The sequence below is a fragment of the Oxyura jamaicensis genome, chromosome 23 (assembly GCF_011077185.1).
Source record: "Oxyura jamaicensis isolate SHBP4307 breed ruddy duck chromosome 23, BPBGC_Ojam_1.0, whole genome shotgun sequence".
NCBI lineage: Eukaryota > Metazoa > Chordata > Aves > Anseriformes > Anatidae > Oxyura > Oxyura jamaicensis.
Window position 1 is genome coordinate 3,695,721 of NC_048915.1, and position 10,632 is coordinate 3,706,352.

General features: G+C 47.9%; 1 protein-coding gene and 1 long non-coding RNA gene across 2 annotated transcripts; one reads left to right on the forward strand and one right to left on the reverse strand.

Annotated features, from left to right (window-relative positions):
• The first annotated feature begins 803 nt into the window (after positions 1–803).
• Positions 804–7,607, forward strand: LOC118177764. Its single transcript, XR_004755914.1, has 3 exons — positions 804–1,077; positions 1,382–1,637; positions 7,541–7,607. It is a non-coding gene; the product is annotated as an uncharacterized LOC118177764 (long non-coding RNA).
• UTP11 (UTP11 small subunit processome component) lies at positions 5,559–10,528 on the reverse strand. The gene is made up of 8 exons (XM_035345781.1): positions 9,985–10,528; positions 9,822–9,883; positions 9,287–9,389; positions 9,034–9,147; positions 8,206–8,299; positions 7,789–7,919; positions 6,428–6,538; positions 5,559–5,853 (listed from the first exon to the last, which is right to left on the reverse strand). Exons 1-8 carry the CDS (start codon positions 10,045–10,047, stop codon positions 5,770–5,772), a joined length of 762 nt encoding a protein of 253 aa, XP_035201672.1. The 5' UTR covers positions 10,048–10,528; the 3' UTR covers positions 5,559–5,769.
• Between the last annotated feature and the right edge of the window lie 104 nt (positions 10,529–10,632).

The following is a 10,632-nucleotide window of genomic DNA, read 5'->3' on the forward strand; positions in this document are numbered from 1 at the left end:
GAGCTCTGGCTCAGCAGCGATGCCCAGGAACATGTTGGGTGCTGCCTGCACTGGGGACAAGGACAGGCAGGGTGTCCCCACCAGGACACACATCCCCTATCTCTGTCTTACAAACTGGAGGAGAAAGGGAGTTCACAGACCTCCTGAGAGGAGGTAGGGCCAGGTGCTGGCCCTTAGGAGCCTCAGCAGCACAATCAGCCAGGGCAGCAGAAGCTTTAAAGCCCCTGCCCTGGGTGCTGGGATCAGGTAAGGTGTAGGGGAGAGGGTTTTTTTTGCTGGTGCTCCACAGAGGATTTGGGTATGGGGTGTTGGGTGTAAGGGTGCTTGGTCCCTTGTGCTGGGAGCCCAACCTGGTGCTGGGGATGGGAATCCTGCTGGCATCTCCCACCTGGTTCATGTAGGGCTGTGGTTAGGGGTTAGTGCATCCCGAGGGGCTGCCTGCGGCGTGCTGGGGGCCAGGGGGAGCTGGGGGTGCTGGGGTAGGGCTCCCCCCTGGCTGCAGAGGCCCTGGGAGCACTGTGCAGAGCTCCCTGCTCCCTGTGATCAAGCTGTGATCGTTTCTATCATGAAGATAAACTGGCCATTGTTGCCAAAAATAAATGTTAGTGTTCCAAATCCACACTTCAATAGCACCAGCTCATTAGAGATGCATATCATTTGGCTCCAGTCCCACACCTTCCAGCTCGTTATAAATATGCAGTTGCTGCTGGCTCTACCCCAATCATCTCTGCAATCAGAGCTTTTAATTAGGTTAATTAAATTGTATCAAACCTCGCAGGGACGCAGTTCACTGATGCTGATGAGGCAGCCAAAACAGACCTTAACTCTAGCTCTAATGAAGGCCCTGCTGCCTGCTGCAGCTAATGACAATGCATAATAAATTAGAGCTTCCCTAGAAAGGTGCATCAGGGCTTGTGCTTCGGTAAATGATGATCTATATGCACTAACTTACTATTTCAGTCTTTAGGTCTGCCAAGCCAGGGACATCCTGGGAATATGTTCTCACTAAATAATGGGCTCCTTCCTGCTCAGAGCGGCGCTGCTCACCTGGCTTCTCTCGAGGCACTGAAGCTCCTGGTATGTAACTGTAGAGAAGGCAAAGCAAATATTTGCTGTTTTCACCTTGCAAGTGCTTGGCCTGTTCTTATGCCGGGTTTCTCCCAGCAGAAGCAGCAGGTTTGTATTTAGGGGAGCCCCTCTGTAATTTAACTCGGGGAAGGACGCGGGGACTGCATGCGTGAGCTGGGGCAATGCCCCAGCCAGGCAAGGTTGACCCGGGTGGGCAAGGAGCTCTGAAAGGGAGAGGTTTAGGCCAGCCGTGTGGAGCAGCAATTAGTCCTTCCTGATTTACATCCTGCTCTTCCCACTCCCTACCGTGAAGCTGCTCCTGCTGGGCGAGGAGCTCCTCCACCTTCTTCTCCTCGGTGCCCTTGGGCCAGTCACCTCAGCTGAACCTCGCCGTGGGACAGCAGAGCCTGGTGGCAGTTGGGGCAGCCGGTCCTGCCAGCTGGAGATGCCCACGTCCCTGTGCCTGGAGCACCACCCTGCAACAGCAGCACCTGGACGGGGCACGGGGCCAAGCAGCCCATGTGTGGGAGCTTCGAGGGACCCCATCCTGCCTGGTGGCCTGGCGCAAGGTGGGTGATGCTGCGCGGGATGGGACGGTTGGTGTGGATGCTGGGGTGGTGGGATGGGAGCCTCCTTAGTGGGAGCTCAGAGCAGGGCCCTGGGGTCTGAGCATCCCTCCGGATGCTGCAGAGCACCACTGCTGTCACAGAGCCATCAGCAGCTCCATGGGCACTGTGAAAAGGGTGAGACCCCACTGTGCTGCTCCCCAGCCTGCTCCAGGCCCCAAAACTGGGACCTCCGGGAAACAAACCTTGAAGCTGAAGGGCTGCTGATAGCCCTCCTGCTAGTAATATACTGTTGCAGTTGCCTAGAGATAATCCTACAAGCATTTTAATGTAGCCTGCTATTAACTTTTATAGACAGTCATTATCAATTGAGTTCTTCAGCATGAACAAGGAATTACATGAAATTATTATACGGCACAATATTATCCTGAGTCACCTGGAACCTGGGCTGTGAATCTGTGGGGTATTTTGATATCTGTATCTTGCAAGCTGCAGGGAATCTCCCTGCTAAAGAACCTGTTGGTTTGGCCTTTGATACTATAATTACCGCAAGCAGAAAATAGCTGCGGGCTGTCCCGGTCATTCCCCACCGGGGCCCCGCTAGAGGACGGTGGGAACCTGTGGGGTTCTTCAGGTCTCATGTTGTGGCCACGTGGGCAGAGGATTTGGGCAAGGTGTTGGGTTTGGGTCAGGTACCGGCTCTTCCCAGTCACTTGCAGAAGCATTTCAGTGCTTTAGGATGACCAAGCTGAGGGCTTTGGGTGCCATCAGGAGCAAGGTCCTGGTGGGTGACCTATAGGGTAGGGCTTGGTCCCCTGGGGTGAGCTGCTGGGTCTGTGGCTGACCCAAGTGTCTTGTAGCCCTCGTTACAAATGATTTTCTTGCTTATCCAGAGGCTTTTCCAGAACTCTGAGAAAACATGATTTCCAGCCCAAATTTGTCCCTGGGCAGTTCACACATGCTTGTGCTGGTGACAGGTCTTCTTGCTGCGGTACACTTCTTTGTGCTGCTTGCTTCTTAAGGCACATGTGTTGCCTTTATCTTGCTTGACTGAAAGAGCCAAGACCTAGTCCTGTTTGTAAGGCATACCCGCTGCCCCTCTGCATCCCAGCAGCTCTTTCATCTGCCCCAGTGTGAATGAATCTTGCCTGAGTCTAGACAACCTGCGTACTGTGACCCCGATGAAGTCTCATGACAGGCCTGTAAGATGCTTCCAGTGTTGCCTGCCTGATACGTGGACTTTTTTTTTCTCTGGCACCAAAAGATAGCATTTACTCTGTGATGCCATTTTCAGCAGCACCTGTCTGAATGTTTCTCTGGGCACTGAGCTACAGCACTGCTGTGAAGCACGAAGACGACCGTTGGGTGTCCGTCATTACAAGAGAACTTTGGGTTTGCTCTTTGAGATAGTTTATTTTTTTGGTGGGAAGAGATGATGTTGGCTTTGTGGGGCAGTAGGTGCGGGTCAGCCCTATCTGTTGAGGTGGAAGCTCCCTGGTCAACATCCACAAAGTCCTGCAGGCAGTCAGTGATGCGTTCATACACAGGAGCCAGCATCTCCTCTCAGTCTATGGCCACGCTGTGCTGGTGGCTGGGTTTGTACCCAGGCTTTTGGAGTCAGGCTCCAGCAAGAAGTCTGCTCAGATGTGACAGTGCCGGAGTTTTGTTTTTTAAGACTTTCACAGGGAAAAGGAACTTGGAATAGGCACCACTTTTTCTCCATAAATCCTGTAGAGATCATGAAGCCATTGCATCTTTACCAAAAGCTTGCAGCTCCTGTGTGTCAGCAGGCAGAGGAGGACTCGCACCAGAAGCAGCGCTATGGCACTCGCCCTAGGATTTGCCCTGGTGAGGACTGCTTAAAGCCCCACAGCTACCTGATGCATCTCATAATATCTCACCCCTTTACAGGGAAGCAATGGTTCTCTTCCAGGGATTAGGTCATTTGTGCCCACTGCAACACTTGGCCTACCAAGGGGATCAGAGCGCAGAGGGCACTTGGAGCACCAGGGCATCAGCTGTTCCTCTTCCCTTGCTGCTTTTCAGCTCCTGCCTGGCAGCAACTCCTTCAGTGTCTTCCGTGGAGCTATTTGTCTTTCCCATTCTTTTCAGCAACTGTCTCAATGTAGGGAAAAATTAATCAGGGATAAGGATCAAATGCTTCTTCACTTAAATCTCAAAGATTTTACTTCAAAGACCCCCAGCCAGTGTATTGGGGACCTTGGTGTACATTTTCTAAATAACTAAAAGGTCCCAAAACCAGAGGTAAGCTTTTTTATTTTTTTAATCTACCATGCTTTTCATTCCCCTTGCTTTTTGTATTCCTCTGAATATTGCCAACTTAAATTTTCAAGGTCAAGAAATTATGCTTATAAAACCTTCAGTTTTACCAAAAATAATCATGGAAGAAACTAAGTTCTGTTAGCTGCTCTGCGTAACCTTGGAGTCTAGAAACCTTAAAATAACGAAACCAGGCTATTCTTTTACCAGCAGCTGCAGGAACAAGGTGCTTCCCTGAACTCCGGAGCAGGGCTCGCAGCTCCGGGCGGGCACCTGCTGGAGCAGGCACCGGAGGCCGGGGGGAGCCCGGCCCCTGCCGCGGGGCGCTGCTGCCCTCTGCCGGGCTCCCCCTGCCTCCCTTTGCTTGCCTCCTTTCGTTGGGGGAGAAACCCCAACGGCGGGACGTAATTTTCAAAGGGGAAAAAAAGCTCTGCAGCTCTCCTACGGGCGCGATTTCTTATGAGGAAGGAAGAGGATAAACTTTTTTTTTTTTTTGGCGTAGCGTTTGTAGCTTTTCTTCCTGCTCAATGCTAGACGCGTTACGGTGTTATCAGTGAAACTTCATGTTCCATATTGGAAATGTCCTAGCTGCTTGTAAGAGCAAAACATAGCCCTTCCCACAATGCTTCCCTGGGGGAAAAAAAATATTACCCCACACTTCTTGATAGCTTTGGAATCTTTGCAATGGCAGCAACAACATCTGTTGCTGCCGCACCGAAGCTGTATTTCAGCACCTAAAAACCTGTCATGGTTAGCTAAGGGAAGATAGGAGAGCTCCTGAATGGGAAGGGCTTGAGAAGAACTTTTTTTTTCTGACCATCTTGCATGGGCATGTGCTTATTATTGGCAGCTGTACTACAAGTGAGAGAGATAAGAAAAGGAATGTTTACGCCCAGGCTCTCTTAACTTGCCTGAACTGCTCCAGGACACTCTGTGTCTTCATTGTTCTCAGCTGAGCCCCCCTTCTAACTACCAGCACTGCAATAAGCGTAACATAAACAAACAGGACAAACTTTTGTCCCAGGTTTGGCTCTTGTATTGTCTCTCCCGGTGTATAAACCTCGGTATTGCCTCTCTGTTCAGACTTAGTAGTCACACTTGAAATCTGGCGGTGTGTGCGCACTGCCCTCTTGCAAGGTACAGGAGAAAATAATCACAGCTACAGGTAAATGTGCACTCAGCTACAGAAATTGTTCGTAGAGGTTGAGTTTTTTCTTTTCTGTACAGTGCAAGAAGCAATTCCCTGCTTCTAGCATCATTCCAGAAGTCTTTGGCTAATAATGGTGCCTAAATTTAGCAACACCCACTTAGCAATGCCTTTCACCTCCTAAGTGAAATACTTTGTGCAGGTAGATAAAGCACAACAAATCAAAGCAGGATGTGGGGCAAAAATAGTGATTAGAAAGATAATGTAACTTTAACCTGCTTGAAAAGATAGCTTAAAAAAAAAAGCTGTTCTGAAATCTTGTGGTTTTGGCCATGTCATGGTCCACTGGCCCAAGATGTGAAAGTGACAGATCCTGGAACGCCGTTTCTGTTCCATGTGCGGCCCATTTCCCGGTCTCTTCATTTTGACCTTGACTTTTCAAAGATTGTTTACGGTACGTATTACTAGAACAGTTAGGCACCTCTTGTGGCTTCCCATTGTAAATACCAAGAGAACAAACTCTTTGATTTATTAATCAATTAATTAGATAAAATATATTTATGGCTACTGCAGGCCCACAGTAATTTATTTTAACAAAGCACTAGGCTGCAACGAAAACCAAACTGATACTGGCAGTATATCAGTACTTCTTCTTACAGAGAATCCTCCCTCGAACCAGAGACTGGATGTAATTTTTCAAGGAAATGGTTAACGTTTCCGCTGATATTTGAATTTGTAAATAGCCGGACTATTCGTTGTCTCTTTCTTCACCTTTACTTTATGAGTTTTGTCCTGGAAGAAAAAAAAAAAAATTACTTGATCTGCTGTCATGTAAGAAGGGAAAAAAAATCCTCAAGTCCCTGTCTGGGACTGACAAGTCATTAGTGAAAAATGGTCACTTCCCACTGTTTAGGTGGGAATTATATTTCCATCTGCTCTTTCTGTCTTTAGCGTGTCAGGCACAATCTGTTTTGTTCACAAGCACCAGTGAACAGCAAGTCCCATTGAGACAAATAATTTTTGTGGTCACTGGGATTTTTAAGATCTTGTAACCTACAGAACTGCTTCCTTCCCTCTGCTACTTTTTTATACTTGAGGTGACAACAACAACAGAAGAGACTGTACATCATTTCAAGAGCTGAATCTTTGTTCTTGCTGATGCGATAGAGCTGCACTAGCGAATACATTAGACATGTCACAACCGGAATGCTTCATGGTATCATCCCCTCGCTTTCTCCATGCTAAAAGAAGATTGCTTATTTTTAGGAGTTACCTAGAAGTATCAGTATAAATGAAAGCAACTCAGGCACAGAGCTAGACCTAGCGACTTTAACAAAAGATCCAAAGAACCAGTTAAATCCCTCACCAAAAGGTCTTTACGGGTCTGGATTTTCTGTGCAATAACGAACATGCTCTTTTCTCGCTCAATGCGCTGCTTCAGGAGGTCATACTGATTCTTCCTTTGCTTGTCTAATTTCTGGAGAAGAAAGAGAAGCATTTTTAAGAGAGAGGAACAAGACGCTACAGTCTACAGTTGACCTATTCTGAGACCGCACAAACATTTTTTACATTTCAGCCATATAAAACAATTCTGCTTTAGTTCTGTGGTTGGATTTTAGCAAATCATGTTACATCTTGATTCTCATACTAGATGTTTTCTAGTTAGGACTTCATTCTTCATACTTGGATTAATCTCCTAAATCCAAACTAAAGAAAAAAAAAGCAAGCAAAGAAAACCCACCACACATCATCTAACTTAGCTGTGGAACCTTGTTGGGTAAGCAGCTGGAATTTCAGTTTCATAAGTCCTCTTAATTTCAATGTTGAGTGCAAGACAGCATTTAACTCCATAAGGAAAAGCCACAAATCTTTATTCAGGGGAAAAAAAGACCAGAGACCAATTCCTGAAGTGCTTAGAAATTGCACAGAGGCCTCCCAAAATGCAACTTGTTTGATCATGTTTACCTACTAAGAGTTGATGGTTTTCCCAGCACAAAAATGGTATTATTGCAGGTGTGATTTAAGTAATTAAATTAAGGAGAACAGATCCCAACATGCTTACAATATGACTCAGACATCTAGAAGAGAAAACTTGTCAGCCTACAACTCGTCCAACTGCTTTACTGACAGGCCAAACCAAGAAAGTTGGCAAAATGGAAGGGACCACAGGGTGTTTGTTATCTGACATCTGATTCAGAAAACAACAGGTTACAAATTTACCAATCTGCAGTTTAAGACAAGTTTATTTTTACCTTACACACACTGACTTCAGCTTGCAGAACTGCCCAATATCTAAGCTAATTAAGATGTATTTACAGTGTTAAAGCCAAGTTTAGCTACTTCTAGGACAGAAGTGCTGTGATATTAAAACATTAAAACCAAAGCTGATTGTGTGAGCAGGAGGTAGGAAACTACCTCATCAGGTATCTGCCATGCCGTTCTGTCCCAAACTTCACAACTCTTGACTTATAATCCACAGTGAGCTGGGATACAACTGAACAAGTTCTCCATATTGGTCCCGGAGAAGATTCGACTGCAGCCTCCAGGTACTTGATGGTTCAGTGACATCCACTACAGCCTTGTTTCACCAATAAAAAATGGTGAAAGACAACAGAATTGTTTTCTCTTGCACAGTGGTCCAAAGAACCCTTCTTAGTGCTTATTGTATATATAAAAAAAAAATACATTAAGATGACTACAATACAAATAGTGGGTAGTACAAACTACCTTTAGATGGACAGGATCAGTAGCTCCTTTCAGTGTCTCTTTCTGCAATGTTTCAATGGTTGGTCGGTTGTAGACTCTATCTACTAGCTCTGGAACGGTATTCAGATGAGTTGCAATATCAAACTCTTCAACTATAAATCAAAAAAAAAAAAAGGAATAAACTCAGACTTCTTAGACTGCTCAGCAAACCTTCCCAGCACGTAGCTTATGTACAGTCAGCAGCAGAGAGCCCCAGCAACACAGCTCCTGCAGAACTAAGATCTTCTTTAGGTATCAAAACAACTTACAGAGCACCTGAAATATGAATCCTGAAATAAAATCTTTTATAATAACAGCATAAATAAAGCACCTTACTGCTTTATACTTTTTACACAGCCTGAAACAAAAAAAATCCGATGAAACCTGTTTAAATCTTACCTTCTTTTTTAGTATCAAAAAAGAACACGTGTTTGTTGGGCTGCTTCCCCTCAGCATCCAGCAGATGGAGCTCGGACTTCAGCCTTTCAATTTTCTGCAGGAAAGAAAAGGTAACCTCAGTTTTGCCAAACACTTGTAACAAGGTGAATGATGTCTCCTTGAAGTGAATTCCTGTTTGCTTCTCAAGTTTACAAGCATTTGAATACTATAATACTTTTTTTAAAAAAAAAATTAAAGCATCTGGCTTTTATGCATGTCTTCTTTTCACGTCAAGGTAGTTTCTGGTATTACCTAACCAAATATGTACAAACCAATTTTCAAAACAACAGTAAGTTATCTGTGTGACAGACAAAATTGAAAGGATTTCCATTCAAGGATTACCTTGAAATTACTAGCAAAGATATGAAGGAATATCCCAAGCTGACTTTCTTTAACTCTATTTGCAGTGATAGTGTATGTATCAACATTAGAGCATGAAACAGAAGTCAGATTTCTACTGATTCGGTCTACCTGCTTCAGCAATAATCCTCAGCTGTATATAGATGAGAAGCAAGGTACATGTTTAGTGTCTGAAATTTGCATTAAAAAATGCCATGTTTTATACTAACATACAGTATAGTTTTTAGTAACTTTCTGTAGGCTCTATACACTGAGCATTGGCATTTCCATCTATCATTTCCAGTATTATATAAACCAGATTTCTCTGAATATAAACACAATATCCATTGCCACCAGCAACCCCTCCCCAAAGAAGGGGGGAGGGGGGGAGGGGGGGGGGTAAAAACAGTCCTTGGCAATAAGGAAACCACTTAAAAAGTGAAGTATTACCTTGGCTTCTGCCACTCTTTTCATTTCCACATACTTAAGATCCTGTGTCTTCATCAATTTTGCCTGTTCAGGAGTCACTTCATCCTTTGGCTGCCTAATTACATGAACTCCATCCTAAAAACAGATGGAACACAGCACTTAAACTTCCATGGCACCGAGGTAAGTCTGCTGTTTTGTTTATTAATCATAAATTAAAAAACATAACTTGTTACTTGGAGCTGCAGTGTAATCCCACCTGAAGGTAGTTTCTTACCTTGAGCCGTGTGTTTATCATCTTAAAATAAAACTCATCGGGATTCTTGTCCAGAGCTTTCTTCTGAAGCGCTCTGAGGGCATTTTGCTTCTTGTGATAGTCCCTGGAAAAAAAGCACGAGCAGTGCATCTCCACATTCCCTGAGAAGATGCTGAGTCCCTCAAAGTTCAGCACTCTGATATGGCAGCCAAGGCTGCCTGTACCAAGCTGGACACCAACCATCAACTTCAGCCTTGTAACTTATTCCTCAACAAAGCTGGGATGAACAGCGTTGAGCAGCAAGTGCCAGAGAAATAACAAGCACGTGCTGCCCAACTGTCCAGCTTAGCCCTCCTGGACCTTCTGTGGGGTCAAACGTTAAAAACAGAAGACAACAATTGTAATTTTTATTATTTACAGGGATAACGACGTGAGGCCTTTCTGCACCTCTTACCACCCGTGTGGGGGGGCTCGGGACAGGGCCAGGCTCAGCCACGGTGCAGCCCCGGGGGGGCTCCCTCCCCGGGGGGTTCCCTCCCGGCTCTCCCCGACTCACTCTGCTCGCAGCTTGTAGTCCTTCTTCTTCTCCAGCAGCCCCAGCTTCTTCCGAGAGGCAAGCTGCGGGGAAAAGCGGGACAGGAGATGAAGGGGCCGCCGGCAGCGAGGCCCGAAGGCCTGCACCGGGGCCCCACGGCCCGCAGCTGGGGGACGGCGCTCACCTGGGCCCGCTCGCGGTGCTGCCGCTGCCCGGACTTGGCGGCCTTCCTGAAGGCGGCCGACATGGCGGAGAGGGGACGGGGACGGTACCGGGGGGACGGTGGTGGCGGCGGCGGCCGCGTGAGGAGCCGGAGCTGGAGCGGGCGGGGCAGGGCCTAGGCCGCAGGCTCCACGCGTCACGTAATGGCGGCCGGTGGCGCCGTCTCCATGGAGACAGCGGCGCCCGCCCGGGCCCCGCGGCCACCTCCTATGCGGGCCCAGCCCGGTCCCGGGGCTCGTTTATTGCCCCCACCGGGACTCCTCGCCCTCGGGCTGTGATGGATACAGCCCCCTCAGTTCTAACTCCCCGCTGCCGGGGCACGGAGCTTTGCTTCCCCCCCGCCCCGCCGCCGCCATCCCCGGTGCCCTGCAGGCGATCGGTGCCACGGGGGCGACCCCCGTGGAAGGGCCGAGCCTGGGCTCGGGAGGGCTCCGCGGGGCATCCCCCCGGTGCTGGGACCTCCCGGCAGCGCCGTGCTCCCCCCGTCCTCCGCCTCCACGGGGGGCTCCCACGGATGCCATGGGGCGCACCCATGGGTGATCCCCGCCGGTTGCAACCGGGGGCAGGGCGGCTCCGTGCCGCCGAGCCCACCGCCCCCAGCACGGCTTGG

Coding starts and splice junctions, on each gene's coding strand:
- UTP11 (XM_035345781.1), bottom strand. CDS start 10,047: ATGTCGGCCGCCTTCAGGAAGGCCGCCAAGTCCGGGCAGCGGCAGCAC. Junction 9,390..9,821: donor GACTACAAGCTGCGAGCAGA/GTGAGTCGGGGA, acceptor CTTTTTTTCCAG/GGACTATCACAAGAAGCAAA. Junction 5,854..6,427: donor AGACCCGTAAAGACCTTTTG/GTGAGGGATTTA, acceptor TTTTTCTTCCAG/GACAAAACTCATAAAGTAAA.